The 21,927-nt window shown below is 42.0% G+C and overlaps 1 protein-coding gene across 1 annotated transcript; it reads left to right on the top strand.

Moving 5' to 3' along the window:
• Positions 1-1,717: 1,717 nt before the first annotated feature.
• On the top strand, positions 1,718-10,600 carry LOC106612126 (interleukin-12 subunit beta). The gene is made up of 8 exons (XM_014213016.2): positions 1,718-1,816; positions 2,193-2,307; positions 3,999-4,316; positions 4,438-4,540; positions 7,667-7,914; positions 9,069-9,238; positions 9,521-9,630; positions 10,056-10,600. Exons 1-8 carry the CDS (start codon positions 1,796-1,798, stop codon positions 10,138-10,140), a joined length of 1,170 nt encoding a protein of 389 aa, XP_014068491.2. The 5' UTR covers positions 1,718-1,795; the 3' UTR covers positions 10,141-10,600.
• The last annotated feature ends 11,327 nt before the right edge of the window (positions 10,601-21,927 follow it).

Raw genomic sequence — 21,927 nt, 5'->3', positions numbered from 1 at the left:
AACTGCTGTCCTTCCCAGCTGTACCTGACACTGACTGACCACTGCAGAACTGCTGTCCTTCTCAGCTGTACCTGACACTGACTGACCACTGCAGAACTGCTGTCCTTCCCAGCTGTACCTGACACTGACTGACCACTGCAGAACTGCTGTCCTTCTCAGCTGTACCTGACACTGACTGACCACTGCAGAACTGCTGTCCTTCCCAGCTGTACCTGACACTGACTGACCACTGCAGAACTGCTGTCCTTCCCAGCTGTACCTGACACTGACTGACCACTGCAGAACTGCTGTCCTTCTCATCTGTACCTGACACTGACTGACCACTGCAGAACTGCTGTCCTTCTCATCTGTACCTGACACTGACTGACCACTGCAGAACTGCTGTCCTTCTCAGCTGTACCTGACACTGACATCACAATGGTTCACCATGGAATTGAGTGTTCTATTACAGATTCTACATTCTATTGATAGAATTCTGACATTAATTTCTAACTCATTTAGTAGCGTTTTAATTGAGTGATCATTACATACTATTTTGACAGTATATGACAACTTACCAGTCTTTTCCATAAAACCTGTGCATTTATGTCACTACACTGAAAAGACAGCAATTCACTTGACTAATTCATAGATCTAAAACTGTACTGCACACTGTCAGGGAATTCCAATATTAGCTACATTACCTCATTACCTCACTACCTTTCACATACCTGCAAAGGTCCATCATCACAGACAAACAAGTCTCAAAGGAAATGAAAGTGAAAGACATGTTTCTCGCTCACCTGCGTTACATCACTTCATTTCCTCAGTCCCTACTCGGTCACATCATCTGTAGCCCATTCCCCAAGTATTGCTGAATAATAACATAAAACTAGTTGTCACGTCCTGACCAGTAATAGGGGTTATTTGTTATTGTAGTTTGGTCAGGACGTGGCAGAGGGTATTTGTTTTATGTGGTTCGGGGTGGTGGTTTGTTTAGTAGGGTATTTGATTTATGTATTCCGGGGGGTTTTGGGCACTGTTCTATGTTAGTGTATTTCTATGTTCTGTCTAGTCTTTTGTATTTCTATGTTTTGTTTATTGGGTTGGACTCTCAATTGGAGGCAGGTGTTTTCTAGTTGCCTCTGATTGAGAGTCCTATATATAGGTGTGTGTTTGTTGAGTACTTTGTGTGAGATTGTTCTGTGTATAGCCTTGTGTCTTACAAGCCTGTGAATAGTCGTTGTGTTTTCTTTGTGTACGTGTTTATTTTGGTTCTCCTTCTTCACCAAATAAAAGAAGATGAGTGCACATATTCCTGCTGCGTTTTGGTCCACTTTATCCGACGACAACCGTTACACTAGTAAAGGCTTATATGAAACCATTTTCATTTCACTGCCGTTTACTGTGCAATTACATACCATGTTTACATTTATAAAGTTATGGATAAGAAGGATAATAATTGCAATCAAAGTGAAGAGATTGATTTTGAAAGGGGATGGTTGAGGCTACAAGATACAGATTATATTAAGAAATACTGTTGGCAACTAATAAAAACCTTTCAAAGAATGTATGAAAGTCTTGGGATGTGTACGCAGCATATGGAAGTAAGAAAAATAAAGCTAGGCCATGCCTGTACAGTCCTGTATTATCATGACTTGTTTAGGTTAGATTAGAAAGTGATTGAGTTCCTCGTTCTGTCTGTACTTTCTCAACGGGGGAATTCTATTGGATGCTAAATGTCATCGACATTGGCACATATTAAAAAGCCACTGTTTAGACTTCAGCGTTATTCAGAGGACGTGTTGATCAGAAGATGTTTGATTGCTGTCTAAAGGTATGAACAATTTACTTTTAAATTAACTTGTTGACCTATGAATTTATTATGCAGATCAATTACTCATTTTGTACATCATATTCTATTCGTTATGAACACTTGCATGGGTAGAATCTTAGATTTTAATATTTAAATTGATTTGACTAAACATTTCTCTCTCTCTCTCTCTCTCTCTCTCTCTCTGCCTCTCTCTCTCTCTGCCTCTCTCTCTCTCTGCCTCTCTCTCTCTCTGCCTCTCTCTCTGTCTCTGTCTCTGTCTGCCTCTCTCTCTCTCTCTCTCTGCCTCTCTCTCTCTCTCTCTCTTTCTCTGCCTCTCTCTCTCTGCCTCTCGCTCTCTGCCTCTCTCTGCCTCTCTCTCTCTCTGCCTCCCACGTAGATGAGGTTTACTTTATTAAGCATCCTGCCTACTTTACTGGGTATTCTAATCCTACACCAGGCAAAAAGTCAAAGGCCCAAGTTCACTCAGAGCAGCTGGAATCTTCTACCCAATGGTAGGAAATCATAATCTCTGATCAGTACATGTATATTACTGTCATCTGTTAGATCAGTACAGTTTGTCACAATAATGTCAGCCTGTACACTTGTCAGTATGTTGTCAACTCATTATTAAGCATTGTATATGTGTTTCCAGTCTGGTATAGTACAGTGCTTTCAGAAAGTATTCATACCCCTTGACTGATTCCACACACAATACCACATATATTATACATAAGTATTCACACCTTGAGTCAGTACTTGTTATAATCACCTTTGGAAAGGATTACAGATGTGAGTTTTTCTGGGTAAGTCTCTAAGAGTTTTGCACACCTGGATTGTACAATATTTGCACATTATTCTTTAAAGAATTCTTCAAGCTCTGTCAAGTTGGTTGTTGATCACTGTTAGACAGCCATTTTCAAGTCTTCCATAGATTTTCAAGTCGATTTAATTCAAAACTGTAACTAGGCCACTCAGTAACATTCAATATAATCTTGCTAAGTAACTCCTGCTAAAAGGTGAATTTGTCTCCCAGTGTCTGTTGAAAAGCAGAATAAAGCAGGTTTTCCGCTAGTATTTTGCCTGTGCTTAGCTCTATTCCGTTTCTTTATTTAGGCTTGCCATAACAAAGGGATTGAATACTTATTGACTCAAGACATTTCAGCTTTTCAATTTTAATTAACTTGTAAAATGTTCTAAAAACAAAATTCTACTTTAATATTATAGGGTATTATGTGTAGGCCAGTGACACAAAATCTCAGTTTAATCCATTTTAAATTCAGACTGTAACACAACAAATTGTGGAAAAAGTCAAGGAGTGTTAATACTTGTATAGGCAATGTATATAAAGATAGCTTACTGTAGTTCTATTTTGGTTTTGCCAGTCTGGTGTATAAAGGTATGTTTATGTCAGTTCATCATAAGGCTATATACCGTTGAGGTACTTTATATGTTTGTGTTGATGAGATACAGTCAGATCCCAAATTATTGGCACCCTTGAAAAATATGAGCAAAAAATGATGTATAAAATACATAATACAAATACTGAACTACTGTATCTTGTACACTCAAACAGATGGAATAATTATATTATTTTATACCAATACAATTAGTCAGAGAAAGAGATTTTGTTCAACAAATATGATTTTTTTCTCTCAAAAAGCTAGGGATCAAAATTATTGGCACCCCTGTTTTTAATAGGATAACGGCACTGAGCTTTTTTCTAAAATGTTTTGAGATTGGAAAACACATTGGAAAGGATGCTAGACCTTTCCATTCCTCCATACAGAACCTGTCCAGATCCTTGATATCCTTTGTCTGCGCTTATGGGCTGGCCTCTTCAATTCAAACCACAGGTTTCCGATGGGGTTGGAGTCCGTAGACTGAGAAGGCCATTGCAAAATGTATAAACACGCTCAGTGCCGTTATCCTTGCAAGGGGAGGTATTGAAAGCTATTGACAACAGGGTTCCAATCATTTTTACCAATCTTTTTGAAAAAAATAATTATACTTATTACACATGATCTCTGAGGAATTGTATTAGAATAAAATAATATAATTCTCAAAGAATTTGAGCATACAATATAGTTCAGTATTTTCATGATATATTTTATACAGTATTTTTTGCTCATCTTTATCAAGGGTGGCAATAATGTTTGACCTGACTCTATAAGTTGGTGTTGATTGAAGTGTGTGTTGTCACCAGTTGTTGTGGTGAATGTAGACGGCTCGCTGGTTCAGCATCCTCTAACCTGCAATGGTTCCTTCAACCGAGAGGAGGATGGTTGGAGGAGAGACAATGACTGGGTGTGGCGGAGAGATGGAGAGGAGGATGAGGACATCCTATGGATGATGGGTGAACAGGAGAAGAGGGGGAATAGCTTACTTGTCAACCTGGAAGAGAGAACTGGAGGGGGGATATTTACATGTCACAGCCTAGATAAAACCCTCCTGAAGACTACTACGGTGCTGGTCAAACACTTGGACGAACAGAAACGCATTCTAGAAGGATCCACCAGAACAGGTATACAGGATGTCTGTCTGTCTGTCATCCGAAATCAAGTAATATATTGTTTTTCCATTCATTATCCGATTCGAACATTACATCTTATGTCTCTCTTCTGTTTGTTTGTTTCTATTCTAAGGCTATATGAAATGTTCAACACGGAACTACCAAGGAGAGTTCCACTGCTCCTGGAAATTCACCCCTACACGTTTTGGGACTGTTATGTTTGTCAAAGTGGCACGGTACTATCACCACCAACATTTTCTATGTATTACCACTACACTATTGGAAAGTAGAAGTAGAACCATGCAGGGTTGTTCGATTTGAACAATTTTTGGTTCTGGATAGAACCCTTTGCAGAGGATTCTATCTAAAACGCTCTATGTAGGGTTCTTTAAAGAACCCCTGTATAATATACTATGGTTCTACCTCGAACCCTCTATGAAGGGTTCTACCGAGAACCCTTTTATCTATGAAGTGTTTTTCCTAGAACCCTTTATGAATGGTTCCACCAGCCATTATAATTGTATTATTAAATTACATATATCGTAATGCCTGTCTTTGAGGGCCTAGTTATAGCCTAATTAAGCGGTGTTTGGAAACTCCTGGTTCACAGGTCACTTCAGGCCTGCAAATCACATTATGTTGGCTTGCAAAGTGATGTGTAACTCTTATTGAAATCCAGCCAGAGCTAGGACATCCAACAAGTAGAATATGGTATCACCTGCAACCTGCATTCAGAATAACTGTCAGGGTAGAGAAGATTGAATACTGAGCCTAGCTCAATCATCTATACTGGAACAACCATCTCAGTAACAGGTGCAATAAATCCAATAACTAACAGATTGGATACGTTTATAAAACTGTATGTTATTTATCTTTATGTAGCATTCATTTAATCAATCAATCAATGTATAGAGCATGCAAAAACACAGATATATCTAACTATTAAGAAAATCTCCCTGCAGCCTCCTGGGTGGTGCAGCGGTCTAAGGCACTGCATCTCAGAGCTAGAGGCGTCACTACAGACCCACATTTGATCCCGGGCTGTAGCACGACCGGCCGTAATCGGGAGTCACATAGGCGGTGCACAATCAGCCCAGCGCCCTCCGGGTTAGGGGAGGGTTTGGCCGGGGGGAGTTTACTTGGCTCATCGCGCTGTAGTGACTCCTTGTGGCGGGCCGGGCGCCTGCATGCCGACCTCGGTCGTCTGTTGAACTGTGTTTCCTCCGACACATTGGTGCAGCTGGCTTCCAGGTTAAGCGGGTGGCTGTTAGGAAGCGTAGTTCGATGCTTCATGTTTCGGAGGACGCATGACTCGACTGTCGCCTCCCAAGCCCGTTGGGGAGTTGCGGCGATGAGACAAGATCGAAATTGAGGAGAAAAGGGGGTAAAATACAAACAAATATGAATAATTTTCTCCCTGCAATATGGTTCTATGTAGAACCCTTCTTGCCTTCCAAAGAACCCTTTCTTCCAAAAATGTCTTAGGATGTTAATTGGACTAGGTAGAACCCTTTTCCTTACAAAGAACTCCTGTCTTCCAAAAAAGGTTCTTCTGATTTAAGTGGTTCTTGGTAGAACCCTCTCCCTCTTCACAGAACCCGTTTGGAACCCTTTTTTCTGAGTGTAAACATTCTATGGGTCTGACTGTTGTATAGTGCTACAGTGCTGTATAGCCTTTACCTCTTCGGGATAGGGGGCAGTATTTTCACGGCCGGATGAAAAACGTACCCAAATTAAACTGCCTGCTACTCGGGCCCAGAAGGTAGGATATGCATATTATTAGTAGATTTGGATAGAAAACACTCTGAAGTTTCTAAAACTGTTTGAATGATGTCTGTGATTATAACAGAACTCATATGGCAGGCAAAAACCTGAGAAAAATCCAACCAGAAAGTGGAAAATCTGAGGCTTGTAGTTTTTGAAAAGATTCCCTATTCAATTTGTAGTGTTAACGGGGTCATGTTGCACTTCCTAAGGCTTCCACTAGATGTCAACAGTCTTTAGAACCTTGTTTCATGCTTTTACGGTGAAAATGGAGCGAATAAGAGCTGTGGTAAACTGGTGTCCCCGGCTAAGGCATGAGTTCAGTTACGCACGCAGCCTTGGGAGCGAGCTGAGTTCATATTCATTCCTAAAGAGAACGGATTTGTCCGGTTGGAATTTTATTGAAGATTTATGTTAAAAACAACCTAAAGATTGATTCTATACATCGTTTGACATGTTTCTACAAACTGTAGTATAACTTTTTTGGCTTTTCATCTGGACTTAGTAAGCGCGCGCCTTGTGGATTTAGATAGTGAACCTAACACGCGAACAAAATGGAGGAATTTGTACAGGTCTCGTGTGGCTCAGTTGGTAGAGCATGGTGTTTGCAATGCCAGGGTTGTGGGTTCAATTCCCACGGGGGGCCAGTACGGAGAATTTTTTTTATGAAATGTATGCATTCACTACTGTAAGTCGCTCTGGATAAGAGTGTCTGCTAAATGACAAAAATGTAAATGTACATAAAGATAAACTTTATCGAACATTTATTGTGGAGCTGGGAATTCCTGGGAGTGCATTCTGATGAAGATCATCAAAGGTTAGTGAATATTTATAATACTATTTCTTAGTTTTATTGACTCCAAGATGGCGGGTTTCTGTTTGGCTTGTTGTTTTTTGTCTGAGCGCAGTACTCAGATTATTGCAAAGTGTGCTTTCGCTGTGAAGCTATTTTGAAATCTGACACAGCGGTTGCATTAAGGAGAAGTGTATCTATAATTCTGTGCATAACACTTTTATCTTATCAAAGTTTATGAGTATTTCTGTAATACGTGTGCTCATTGTACTCATTCACCAGCGGTTTTGGAGGGAAAACATTTCTGAACATTACGCGCAAATGTAAAAGGGGGTTTTTGGATATAAATGTGAACTTTCTCGAGCAAAACATACATGTATTGTGTAACATGAAGTCTTATGAGTGCCATCTGATAAAGATCAAAGGTTAGTGCTTAATTTTAGCTGTATTTCTGGTTTTTGTGACGCCTCTCCTTGCTTGGAAAATGGCTGTGTGGCTTTTCTTGTTTAGGTGGTGTCCTAACATAATCTAATCTTTTGCTTTCGCCGTAAAGCCTTTTTGAAATCGGACACTGTGGTTGGATTAAGGAGAATCTTATTTTTAAAATGGTGTATAATACGATCCGAACGGGAAGGGGTCTCTAAGAGGATAACATGTGACTATTGTGTAGTGCTACAGTGCTGTATGGCCTATAACATGTGCATAATAACTTACAGTATTGACTTGACTTCAAATTAAATATTGCTGAATAGACTACTGCAATGTTACTCTACTTTTAGTCATCCATTTATTGGCTTTTCCATAGTGGCCTGTCTGATGCGAAGAACATCAGCTGTTCTGTGGACGCCAGTGGACAGCAGTGGACATGTTCCTCTTCATCTGGCCAGAGTGACATCATGTGTTCTGTGAACAGTAGTGGACTGGGGGTGTCCTGTGTGGACAGACAGTATTGTCCCTATGCTGAGGAGACTGACCGGATCACCCTGACCATCTACATGAGGACTAACTACCTGCTGGAGGAATACTCCCAACACTTCTACTTATCAGAGATAGGTGAGGACACACACACACACACAACACTTCTACTTATCAGACATAGGTGAGTGTTAAATAGGGACCTTGTTGCAGTAATAAGGGCAGACATGTTGCAAGAGGATGGCAGGATCAGGTGCACAAGTTGTGATTTTAGGCTACTTAAAGGTGACAATAATGGTCTAGGTGTGCACTTCACTATATTTACCAACTAATAAAACAATTATATTTACAAACTTCACAATGTAAGTGGTCTCTGAAAAGAAAATGCTTTGGAACTGGTAAACCTGTCTATCCCGTAACAAACATTAAGAATGCAGAAACAAAGCTCTCTAAAATGGCAGGAGTTTGTAGAGCACTAGTGCAGAGACGCACTAATAGTCTTCGTCACCACCTCTATATACACTGAATAAAAATATAAACGCAACATGTGAAGTGTAAAAATCCCTGAAATTTTCCAGATGCACAAAAAGCTTATTTCTCTCCAATTCTGTTCACAATTTTGTTTACATCCCTACTGGTGAGCATTTGTCCTTTGCCAAAATAATCCATCCACCTGAAAGGTGTGGCATATCAAGAAGCTGATTAAACAGCATGAGCATTACACAGGTGCACCTTGTGCTGGGGACAATAAAGGCCACTTTAAAATATGCTGTTTTTTTCACACAACACAATGCCACAGATGTCTCAAGTTTTGAGGAAGCGTGCAATTGGCATGCTGCCTGCCGGAATGTCCACCAGAGCTGTTGCCAGTGATTTGAATGTTCATTTCTCTGGCATAAGCTGCATCCACCATCGTATTAGAGAATTTGGCAGTACGTCAAACCTACCTCACAACTGCAGACCACGTGGATGGGCCTGGGTTGTGATTAGGGCCTAATACATTTATTTCAATTGACTGATTTCCTTATATGAATTGTTACTCAGTACAATCTTGGAAATTGTTGCATGTTGCGTTCATATTTTTGTTCAGTATACAAATATCTTGCACATATACATAGGCCTATCAGAAGATTAGATGCTGAGAGTTTGTTGGTTTAAGTGCTACTGAAAGTTAGTTTCATAGTGCAGAGTGTTAGTAGAAGTTATGGTAATATTATCTATCCCACCTCTCTCCCTCTCCTTCCCTCACCCTCCCTCTCTCACGCGCACACACTCTCTCTCCCTCTCTCCAGTGAAGCCAGACAATGTATACATTAAGAAGGTGAACAGCAGTACTATAGAGTGGAGCTATCCTGTCTCCTGGAACAGACCCATCTCCTACTTCCCCCTCTCCTTCCAGGTCAAAGAGATCAAAGGCAGAATGTGCAAGAACGGGTGCATGTGTGATTCTCCCTACATGGAGGTGAGGACTACTGTCTACATACTGTACATCCTACTAGCCCTTGTCTCCAGAGCTTGATGAGGGCCATTACACAAAGAGATCCAGACCCTGTACTAATAGGCTCATACTCTTCAACTAATAGACGTGGTCACTGGTCCCTGGTTCAATTCATTAGAGCACACCTTAGCAAAACGTTTTGCAACGAAAAGGAGCATTTCTTATTGGACAAGTTCATGTAGTCCCTGCGTCAGGCCATTTTCCTCCATTTGGTGCTAAATGAATTAAACCCCTGTGTTCCCCCAGGTCCACACCACAAAGAGCAGTCAGTGGTCAGTCAAGGCCAAGGTGACGGTGTGTGTCAGGGCCCAGGATGCCCTCTGTGACTCCCCCTGGAGCGACTGGACAGAGTACAGGTCAGTACCACACTCTCTAGTCTACTGTATTCAGGAGAACCTCTCCTCGAGGACCCCCAGCCATTCCATGTAGTTGAACTATTGAAGAGTTAACACACCTGATTCAATTTGTCAACCAATCATCAAGCCCTTGAATACTACTGAATCAGGTGAGCTAGTTCAGGGCTACAACAAAGTAGTGAAACAGCTCCCCGAGTAGAGGGTTAAAAACCCCTGCTCTAGTCTACTGTTTCATTACGGACATTGTGCTACAGCTACACTACCAGGGTTAGGTTCAATTTGGTTTTCCATTCAGTACATTCAGTAAGTGGATTGAAATTCCATTTCATAAATGGAAAATGCGCTTTTTTTTATCAATTCAAGAATTTAATTTCTGAGAAGACATTGCAGAACAACACGTTTTACAATATGATATGATTTTTCAGACTCAGCAACAAGGGAAACAAGAGGAGGAGGCAGGAAAAGCAGAAGAAGAAGCAGAAGAAGAGGAAGAAGAATGTGTCTCAATAGTGTATCTTTACCATACTGATGGCCATCAAATATTAACCTATTTATTCACTCTAGTTTGTAGGCATTCACACTCTAAAACATCCACTATGACAAAGGTGTCTTAATTTACACTTTAAAACATCCACTATGACAAAGGTGACTTAATTGACACTCTAAAACATCCACTATGACAAAGGTGACTTAATTGACACTCTAAAACATCCACTATGACAAAGGTGACTTAATAGACACACTAAAACATCCATTATGACAAAGGTAACTTTGTTGCCAAGATCATTTACTGACACAAACTTCACTTGTCCAATCTTTATACTTGTTATGAAATGTATTTAGAAATATTTATGATTATTTATTTATTAATGTTGCTTTTTATCTCATAGAGTTTGACATGACATGCACTAACATAAACTGAACTGATATTTTTGTGACTTTAATACTATAAATCAAAATAAACGTACAGTCCTGCACTTACAGTAGATGTGTTTGAGTTCTTTCCACTACTCTGTGCTCACAATCTTTAAAGAATTTCAGGATTTAAAAAAAATAACAACGTGAAATCAAGCATCAATAAAAAGGAAGTAATGTATGACTAATCTCATTGTAAATACAATATAAATACCTATGCTAATACACTTCCTTTGTCTCTGACAAACCACAACAGGATGTCCAGGAAACTGGTTGGAAGGCTTAGACCAATGGCGTAACACTTGAGGGTCCTAGAACACGTTAACTGTTGCTTTTCTCTCTATTTATCCAACTTAGGGTTTTGGGGTTGCTGTGTGGGATGGGATGGAAGGTATTTTGCAACACTGTGCATGAGGTGCGCTGACTCCCACACAACTAGAAAGCAGTTTGGAATTCGTAAGGTTTTGAGTTGTTTTTGTTTCCATACATGTACTAGTTGAGTATGTATTGAATGCACAGTCTTACATAGGGCCTAGAGAGTTATGTATTCCTTCATGTGGGATATATAATCCGTGTACCAATACATCAAAAAATGTCCTGATAATTTGGTCAATATACGCCAATCACAACTGAAACAGCAATATTTTTCTATATTACTTTAAATTGTGTTCTTACTCTTAACAGTTCGGAAAGTCACCACCACAGCCCTTCCTTAACTACGTTGTAATGTCATAACCCATCATTCTATTTGTGTACCCTTCACCACGCTTGGCTAGTACATGGTTTTGAACAACTCGTTTGAGTCCAGAAATGTCTTACTTGGTTACACAATTTAATTGCAGTATTAATTCCTAAAATAATTAAATGACAGTCAAACTATAACTCTTCAATATAGATCAAGCAATAGACTTCAAAATAGACTTCTAAACAAACCAATCAGTATGGCATAATTCTCAAGCAATAGACTTCTAAATAAACCAATCGGTATGGTGTCACATTCAATAACAGTCAATAACCGGTTGCAACCTTATACAAAGGTGGGCATATAGAGGTACATTGAGGGGGTAGAGCTTCAGTCTCAATTCACTTATTTGCACCAAATACCTATTTACTTCTGTCACTGCCAATACAATACAATTCAGGCATGTTGTTTTTCTATCAATGGTTCCCATACCTTTCATAGTCCCGTACCCCTTCAAACATTCAACCTCCAGCTGTGTACCCTCTCTAGCACCAGGGTCAGCGCACTCTCAAATGTTGTTTTTTGCCATCATTGTAAGCCTGCCACACACACACACACACACACACACACACACACACACACACACACACACACACACTAGACGATACATTTATTAAACAATTTGTAAGTCGCTCTGGATAAGAGCGTCTGCTAAATGACTTAAATGTAAATGTAAATGATAAAAATGAGTGTGAGTTTTTGTCACAACCCAGCTCGTGGGAAGTGACAAAGAGCTCTTATAGGACCAGGGCACAAATAATAAAATAATAATCAATAATTATGCTCTTTATTTAGCCATCTTACATATAAAACTTTATTTGTTCCAAGAAAATTGTGAATAACTCACTACAGGTTAATGAGAAGGGTATGCTTGAAAGGAAGCACATAACTCTGCAATGTTGGGTTGTATCGGAGAGAGTCTCAGTCTTAAATCATTTTCCACACACAGTCTGTACCTGTATTTAGTTTTCATGCCAGTGAGGGCCGAGAATCCACTATCACATAGGTACGTGGTTGCAAAGGCCATCAGTGTCTTAGTTCGATTTGCCAAGGCAGGATATTCTGAGCGCAGCCCAATCCAGAAATCTGGCAGTGGCTTCTGATTAAATTAAGTTTTCCCAGAACCGCTTGTTGCAATTTCGATGAGGCTCTCTTGTTCAGATATCAGTAAGTGGACTGGAGGCAGGGCAAGAAAGGGATAACGAATCCAGTTGTTTGTGTCATCCGTTTAGGGAAAGTACCTGCGTAATTGCCCACCCAACTCACTCAGGTGCTTCGCTACATCACATTTGACATTGTCCGTAAGCTTGAGTTCATTTGCACACAAAAAAATCATACAATGATGGAAAGACCTGTGTGTTGTCCTTGTTAATGCAGACAGAGAAGAGCTCCAACTTCTTAATCATAGCCTCAATTTTGTCCCGCACATTAAATATAGTTGCGGAGAGTCCCTGTAATTCTAGATTCAGATCATTCAGGTGAGAAAAAACATCACCCAGATAGGCCAGTCTTGTGAGAAACTCGTCATCATGCAAGCGGTCAGACAAGTGAAAATTATGGTCAGTAAAGAAAACTTTAAGCTCGTTTCTCAATTCAAAAAACCTCTGTCAATACTTTGCCCCTTGATAACCAGCGCACTTCTGTATGTTGTAAAAGCGTGACATGGTCTCTGCCCATATCATTGCATAGTGCAGAAAATACACAAGAGTTCAGGGGCCTTGCTTTAACAAAGTTACCCATTTTCACTGTAGTGTCCAAAATGTATTTCAAGCTGTCAGGCATTCCTTTGGCAGCAAGGGCCTCTCGGTGGATGCTGCAGTCTACCCAAGTGGCGTCGGGAGCAACTGCTTGCACGCAAGTTACCACTCCACTATGTCTCCCTGTCATGGCTTTTGCGCCATCAGTACAGATACCAACACATCTTGACCACGAAAGTCCATTTCATGTCACAAAGCTGTCCAGCACTTCAAAAATATCCTCTCCTTTTGTCCTGGTATCCAGTGGTTTGCAGAAGAGGGTGTTTTCCTTAATTGACCCCCCATAAACGTAAAGGACATATACCAGGAGCTGTGCCAGGCCCGCCACGTCTGTTGACTCATCCAGCTGTAATGCATAGAATTCACTGGCTTGTATGCAAAGCAGTAATTGTTTCAAAACATCTCCTGCCATGTCACTGATGCGTCGTGAAACAGTGTTGTTTGATGAAGGCATCGTCTGTATAGTTTTTTTGGCCTTTCCCCCCAGCATTGTCCCAGCCATATCCGCAGCAGCAGGAAGAATTAAGTCCTCCACAATAGTATGGGGTTTGCCTGTCCTAGCCACTAGGTAGCTCACCATATAAGACGCTTCTAGCCTCTTCTTATTAATAGTATCTGTTGCTTTTATACGTCTTACTACTCCAAAGTCATCTTAATTCTCGCTCAGAAAACTCCTGTGGCTTATTTTTCAAATTGTCATGTTTTGTTTCTAAATGTCTGCGCAAGAGTGAAGGTTTCATCGAGTTGTGAGATAATACTTTTGCACATATAACACACTGTGGCTAAGGAAAGGAACTACTCCCAATATAAGTGAACCCAAATAAATGTAGTTCTCATCATATTTGCGCCTCTTCGATGGTCCAATGTCCCTGTCTGTTGTTTGGTGCTTTCCCGGGTAAGGGGGAAGTAGCTCTTCGGCTGCATCAGATTCACAATTGTCTGTGTCCATGCTAGCTGGGCTAACAACAAATGTAGAATTATTGATGCTAGCATTGGATGTGCTCATGGAAGCAGAACAACTTGTGTCATCGACAGGTGCAGGTGTAGTACTGCTGGTAGTAGAGCTGGTATGTGTCTCTATGGATGCAGTCTTGTTTTAGTCTTATTGAATCATCGCTGGTCTGCCTTGCACTGTGGTACAGGTGTGGAGGTGTCATGGCAGATGCAATGGAGCTGAGTGACGTTTATCATGCAAGCCATATCTTTATGCAACTTAGCCATTGAGCAAGTAGACTAAGGTCAATAGTAAATTGGGAAGCCTAATTGATTTATTCCAAGGCCCATTTTCAAAACCTATGTATAATTATCGGAGAAAAGGGCTGGGGATTAGACTCAGTCAGGGGTAACTCTGTTTCATAAAGAAGTGTCAATGCATTTGGAATAATACATAAATGTTCAACAGGCCTGTATTTCATGCTTCCATAGTTAATAAATGAATTAACCCACTAGTCAATAGCAATGGAAATAGCAGTGTTGCCAGTGCACTCACTCTGTGGATGATGTCTTGGGCACTGTTGCGGTCACACCAGGAGAAGCAGCGCTTAGACAGACAGACAGACAGACAGACAGACAGACAGACAGACAGACAGACAGACAGACAGACAGACAGACAGACAGACAGACAGACAGACAGACAGACAGACAGACAGACAGACAGACAGACAGACAGACAGACAGTAGTAACACCAGTAACACTCCTCAAGCAGTTGTAATAGTGACAGGGCTGCTAGGGATGATGATTACCTGGGTGGAAACAGGATGTATTTCGCAAACATGAAATATCTCTCCCTGATGAGACCATTCATCTTCACTGCCAGAACAATCCTCATTTAATGTGATGGAGCTGTCCATGCGACTAGCCCGATTACCAGCGATTAGAGACGGACGTGTCCAAGTTGGGTGAGGAAGGGGAGGAAGGGGGGACAGTCGGGGGTTAGATTACAGCCTGCCCATTAGGGTTTTAGGGGCGGCGCCCCACTTGTGATTGGTCAAAAAGCCCTCTTGTGATTGTAAAACACGGCGCTCTCCACCTCATACGCTCCTCCATACTCTCACGGGTAGCTGGCTTATGGCTCTTCCTAGGCCTAGCCAAACTACCCGTGTGCCCCCCCCCATAATATTTATTGGGGGTGCCTCTCCGGCTTCCTCGCCAGCGCGTTCATGGCTTCATAACGCCGCCTCTCAGCCTTCGCTTCCTCGATCTCCTCCTGTGGGCGACGGTATTCCCTAGCCTGATGCCAAGGTCCAGCCCCGTCCAGAATCTCCTCCCAAGTCCATCTCTCCCCATAGTCCATATATTCCTCGTGCCGCTCCTTTCTCCGCTGCTTGGTCCTGTTGTGGTGGGTAGTTCTGTCACAAACCTCTTCGTCAGAAGATATGTTGAAATCGCTGTCAGACAAAGTGGACCAATATGCAGCGGATTGCGTGCTCATCATCATTTATTTTAAATGTGAACACGAGGAAAAACAATAAACAAAACTCACGACAGGAACAGTGTAGCAGGCTAAACAAAAGCAGTGCTAACATACAACTACCCACAAGTGACAAACAAAACACACACCTACTTATAGGACTCCCAATCAGAGGCAACTAGAAACACCTGCCTCCAATTGAGAGTCCAGCAACCAAATCTGCACATAGAAAACTTAACCTAGAACCTACTCATACTAAAACATACACCACAAAACCCCGGAACACATAAATAACACACCCCTCTAAGCTATACACAAAACAAACCCACCATACAAAACAAACATACCTCTGCCACGCCCTGACCAAATAATCCTCTATACTGGTCAGGACGTGACATATACAAGAAAAAGCCAAACATGAAATGTATTATAAAATGTATACATATTTATTAAAATGTTCAAACAAACAAGCAAATATAAATGACATATGTTTTCTCTTATTTTACATTTCCTAATGACCTGCCTCGCATACTCCTGGGTGGGCCACACCTATCATGCTGAGATGATGAGACTGTAACGCAACACAGACATTGAGTCAGAAATGTTGTTGGGAAAGGGTTGCAAAAATGTGTTTTAGACACAAAATGTGTTTCAGACCTTCATGGTTGAATTGCTGCAAAGAAACCATTGCTAGAGGACACCAATAATAAGAAGAGACTTGCTTGGGCCAATTAACACAAGCAATGGACAATAGACTGGTGGAAATCTGTCCTTTGGTCGGATGAGTCCAAATTTGAGATTTGTGTTTCCAACTGCTGTGTCTTTGTGAGATGCAGAGTTGATGAACGGATTATTTCTGCATGTGTGGTTCCCACTCTGAAGCATGGAGGAGGAGGTGTGATGGTGTGGGGGTGCTTTGCTGGTGACACTGTCTGTGATTTATTTAGAATTTAAGGCACACTTAACCAGCATGGCTACCACAGAATTCTGCAGCGATTCTGCTGCATCCCATATGGTTTGCGCATAGTGGGAATATAATTTATTTTTCAACAGGAAAATGACCCAACACACCTCCAGGCTGTTTAAGGGCTATTTGACCAAGAAGGAGAGTGATGGAGTGCTGCATCAGATGAGCTGGCCTCCACAATCACCCGGCCTCAATCCATTTGAGATGGTTTGGGATGAGTTGGATCGCAGAGTGAAGGAAAAGCAGCCAACAAGTGCTCAGCATATGTGGGAACTCCTTCAAGACTGTCGGAAAAGCATTTCAGGTGAAGCTGGTTGAGAGAATGCCAAGAGTGTGCAGCGCTGTCATGAAGGGAAAGAGTGGCTACTTTGAAGAATCTCAAATATAAAATATATTTTGATTTGTTTTACACTTTTTTGGTCACTACACAATTCCATGTGTTATTTCATAGTTTTGATGTCTTCACTATTACTCTACAATGTAGAAAATAGTAAAAATAATGTCCAAACTTTTGACTGGTAGTGTACATATATTATATATATATTATGTTTTAAATGCTTATAAAAGTGTGGTAAATGTGAACATGTTCCTGTTTAAAAAAATATATTGTTCAAAACGAGCTGTTCAGTTACTCACTACTCTGCCCCTCAGTGACTGCCAGGAGCAGCATTCCGCCTCCGAGGCCACATAGGCCGACTGAACATTGCTTTGATTGTTTTGCTACCTACTTGCTATGAGGGAGAACTGCCAAAATGAAGTTGAAGGATTTCATAGCATTAATTTACAACACCACGAAGTAATGGGACCATCCTAGGTGCGCTCAAATGTGCGTTCAGTCAGAACTTCTGGGTCTGCTGTACTCTCCCTCCCAATGAGTCTCTCGCACCAGACGGCTTACTTCCGCACATGAGACTAGATCTGCTCTATCATGTACAGATGGCGCTAATGCAAAACGCTTATTGTAATTATCTTGTAAATAAACAATCATACCAGTGGAAGCCTGGGACCTGATACACTGGACATCTACATCCAACAAGAGTCGATGGACAGATGGATAAACGAGCTAGATTATTTTCATAGCAGATCTGGTAGGACAATAAAGCATGATTGTGGCTCATTGTTTCCCTCCATGTTGTTCATCAGGTTCTACTGTAGCTAGGTGACAGGGCGACATGTTGTGTGCACTAAAATAGCATAAAACCGGGTGTATCACAAAGCATGATCAAATTAATTAGCCAGCCACAGTCATTTTTTTAAACATTGAGAAATAGTTTGGTCAAATTAACCAGTTATCTACCTTTTGATAGGCAGCTGGCTAGCTGTAGTTAGCTCCCATACCAATTTCAAGTAAACTATACTGAACAAAAATAGAAATCATACACCGCCTCCAACGTCGTTTTAGAAAATACATACAACCGGCCTCACAACCGCAGACCATGTGTAACTAAGCCAGTCCAGGACCTCCAAATCTGGCTTCTTCACCTGTGGGATCATCTGAAACCAGCCACCTGGACAGCTAAGGAACCTGAGAAGCATTTATTTCTGTAATAAAGTCCTTTTGTCAGAAAAACTCATTCTGATTGGCTGGGGCTGACCCCCAAATCGGTGAGCCTATGCCCTCCCAGGCCCACCCATGGCTGCACCCCTACTGTGTCATGTGAAAGCCATAGATTAGAGCCTAATGAATTTATTTAAATTCACTGATTTCCTTATTTTAACTGTACTCTTTGAAATGTTTGCATGTTGCGTTTATATTTTTGTTCAGTATAATATCTGACTAACTTGGAAATAGGAAGTTATTTCAGAACGAAAGTTAACTCAAATCAAATCTGATTTGTCACATGAGCCGAATACAACAGGTGTAAACCTTACTGTGAAATGCTTACTTACAAGCCCTAAACCAACAACGCAGTTGATGAAATAGAGTTAAGAAAATATTTACTAAATATATATTTTTAAAAGTAACACAATAAAATAAAAAGTAACACAACGGGCTAGCTACCCCGAGTTAGTTCATGTGTTTTCACTTATTGTATCTGCGTGCTTGTTGCGTTCTCCCTGGTGCAGGGAGAGCTGGCTGCTCATTCTAAATGGTATAACCTAATCTGTTCAAAACAGTGGCAGCATGTGCAGCAGTGGTCATTCGTTTTTTGGGGGTTGCTCGAAACTGATAAATCTAGCGAAGTCACTAAATTGGCAACGCTGAGAAAAGCAGCAAGGAAAGGCAGTAGCAACACTCTGAATGTCTCCCTCAAGTGGTAGAACTAAATGTTGACGCTCCAGCTGAAAATATGTTATTTATTCTGGATGATAAATACAGAGGTAGAATTTGTGTTATTTAAAAACCAATCTCATGATTCTCTCTTCCTGCTCATGTTCGAGATGCTCCTCGTGCTCATTCTCTGGCTCTGGTTCGTTTCGATCAGGTGAGTGTTCGTTGTCAGGTTGTCTTTCCTCTTCCCTTACAGGTACTGGGACTGTATCTTTTTGTATCATGGGAGGTCTTACAAGTACAGGGACTGTATCTCTTTGTATCATGGGAGGTCTTGCAGGTACTTGGAATGGAGCTCTTTGTTCTGTCCTAGTCACTGGTCTCCTTAACCAATAGCCTCCTGTGCATTCATCATACGAGTCAGATATGTCCCCGTTGTGAGTGTGTTCTTCCACATCACTGATCGCTTCTAGATCGCTTCTCCGGTGCTGGTTTAGTTGGAAGCGGTGGTGGAGGTTCAACCGGTAAGTCATTCACAAGTAGTAACAACTTTCGGTGCAGTGTTCAGGTTTAACGCCTGTCTCCAACCTCGGGATGAACTATGTATACCAGATTGTCTGCAAACTGTTCCTTCACTAGGTAGATCACTTTCTCCCAGTATGATCTTAGCTTCCCGAACCCTCCCCACTCACTGAGGTTCCTAACCAGAACTCCAGGATGCAGAACTACCCCTTTCATCTTCTGGTCATAGTAGGATTTGCCTCTAGCACTTGACAGCTTGCTGTTCTCGTTTGCGATCCGAAATGCTTCAGTCATTTTTCCCACCCACTCATCTGCATATCTATTGTGTGCGACTGGGTCTCTCTCTCCCAACAAGCCAAGCAACAAATCCACTGGAAGGCGTGAATGATGACCGTAGAGCAGATAGTAGGGTAAGTAACCAGTGGACTCATGTCGGGTGCAGTTGCATGCAGTTGCATGCGTGTACAATCTCCTTCTCTTTGTCTGGCAGCATTTGCAAAATCTGTAGCAAGGTGAGGTTAAATCTCTCAGCTGGGTTACCGTGGGGATGATATGGTGATGTTCGGGAATGGCCAACCCCCGACAGCAGCTGGAGTGTACGGAACAGCTCATTCTCAAACTCCTGACCATGATGCAGTTTCGAGGGGCATCCAAATCAAGGTCATTAAAGATACGCTCTGCTGCAGTATGTCCGGACGATCTTGTAAAATGATCAACCACCAGCAGAATGTACTAATAACCTCCTCGGCTGGTCTCCAGATATAAGTAATCAAAACAGATGAGCTCAAGCGGTGAGCTAGACGTGATGCTACCCAGGTGCTTGCACATGCATGGCGGATTTCTTCTACTTTATGCACGGATTTCCTTGTGACATAGTTCTTGTTTTCCCTCTTCATATATGGCCAGAATAACCTCTCTAGCAAGGTGGAGTACTCTTTTGGTACCAACGTTTCCCATGTCGTCATCAAGATGGTTAAGGGCTACCAGTCAGTACTCTATGACTCTCAACTTCCCATCCTGCTGCTGATAAAGGACAGCTCTGAGGCCCTTCTCTGAAGCGTCAGTACGCAGTACAAGTAGTAAGTCAAAGTTAGAGTATGCCAACACAGGTGGGTTCACAAGCATGTCAACAAGTTGTGGTGTTCGCCTGTCCAATCCACAGGGGTCCTGGAGGAGAGCTGGGGTCCTTTGGACTTTTCTCTACACAGCTGGACATGTGGCATTCCAGATTTCACTGGGAGCAGCTCATGGAGTGGATTGGCTTTTCGAGAAAAGTCCTGGACGTACGAATTGTAGTAGCTGAGGAAACCAAGGATCCTCCTGACATCGCCCCCTGTCTGTGGTGTGTTGGTTTTCAGGGACAGAAAAACTTCCAGGTCCTTAGGGTCAATCCTCACTCCTTCAGCTGACATGAGGCACCCCACGTACTGGAACTCCCGGTGGAAGAGTTCGCACTTCTCTTGCCGGAGTTTCACTCCATGATGTTGGAGAGCCATGAGAACTTTTCGGATTCCGTCCACATGCTCGTCAAAGGACTTTGCATAGCAAAGGACATCATCCAGGTATGGTATACAGCATTAGTCCCTGAGGGAGTTCAGCATCTCCTCCATGCTCCTCTGAAATGATGAAGGTGCGTTTGAGAGTCCAAATGGAATTCTCACCCATTCATAGAGTCCCCAGGGGGTGATGAAGACGTTGAGATGTCGGGAACCCTCTGCTATGAAACTTTGATAGTAGGCTTTACCCTGGTCTAAGATGCTGAACCAGGAGTAGCCACCAAGGGTGTTAAACCGTCTTCTGGTTTAACAGCCAGTAGTCAATACCGAGGGGCAACTTTCCATCCTTTTTATGGACGCTCACAAAAGGAGCGGAGTAAGAAGACTTAGATTTCACTATCCACCCCTTCATCAGAAGATCCTGAATATACCCCTTAACTTCTTGGAACAATGGCCTTGGGACTGACGAGTACGCTCTATGCACAGGAATGTCATGTTTGAGGTTGAGTTACATTTGCAGGCTTGGAATGCACCCAAGGTCATTGTTGTCTCAAGCAAACACTTCTGATTCTTCATATAACATCTTCCTGGCTGTCTCTTTCTGCCTCTCGTCTAGGTGACTGATGTCAACTGGCAGGTGCCACAGTGACTGTTTCCATCAGCTAGAGGGGTGGTAACGCTGTTGACCTTCACAGAGAACTCTGATTTGCTGGATGAGTCTGTCTCAACCTCCTTCTGAATGGGCTGAATACTGTCCAGAGCTGTCTTTCGTGGCAGGATGATACTTTTTTGTGTTGTTGCCTAACGGCATTGCTACATATGGCCTCCTTGGGTCCTGGATTTCTAGCAAGCCTTCACCCATATCCAGTTGCTATAGCAGCATACTGTTTTCATCTGACTCAAACAACACCAGGGCATTGGATTGGTCCATACAGGGCGGAACTCTACTCTTAACCCAAGCTACCTGGCCAGCGGCCATGACTACCTCCTGTTGGCCAACTCTCAGGCGTCCTTGCTGCACATTGGGTTTTATGGTCTGCATACAGCTCACAGTGGTCTTTGCTTTGTCAATCGGGACAGAGCTGGCCACACAGAGTAGGGTAATGAGGGCAGGTATGAATCTCTCTGGTTGCACTTGGACCAGTTCTTCAAGTACGTTGAACCCAAGCAATGGCCTCTCCAGTGGTAGACTACTCACTAGGAAAGGGACGTTGACAGGCTGGGGTCATCATTCCCAGGTAAGTTGACTGTTATGGCAACCCAAACGTCGAAAGG

The sequence above is a fragment of the Salmo salar genome, chromosome ssa09 (genome assembly GCF_905237065.1).
Source record: "Salmo salar chromosome ssa09, Ssal_v3.1, whole genome shotgun sequence".
Taxonomy (NCBI): domain Eukaryota; kingdom Metazoa; phylum Chordata; class Actinopteri; order Salmoniformes; family Salmonidae; genus Salmo; species Salmo salar.
The sequence above is the reverse complement of the archived record's forward strand: the minus strand, read 5'-3'. Positions and strand labels throughout refer to the sequence as shown.

Bases quoted from the DNA above. Each gene is read 5' to 3' on its own strand.
- LOC106612126 (XM_014213016.2), top strand. From the start codon at position 1,796: ATGTTTGATTGCTGTCTAAAG. The intron at 1,817-2,192 runs GTATGAACAATT...CCTCCCACGTAG, and splicing joins TGTTTGATTGCTGTCTAAAG to ATGAGGTTTACTTTATTAAG. The intron at 7,915-9,068 runs GTGAGGACACAC...CCCTCTCTCCAG, and splicing joins CTTCTACTTATCAGAGATAG to TGAAGCCAGACAATGTATAC.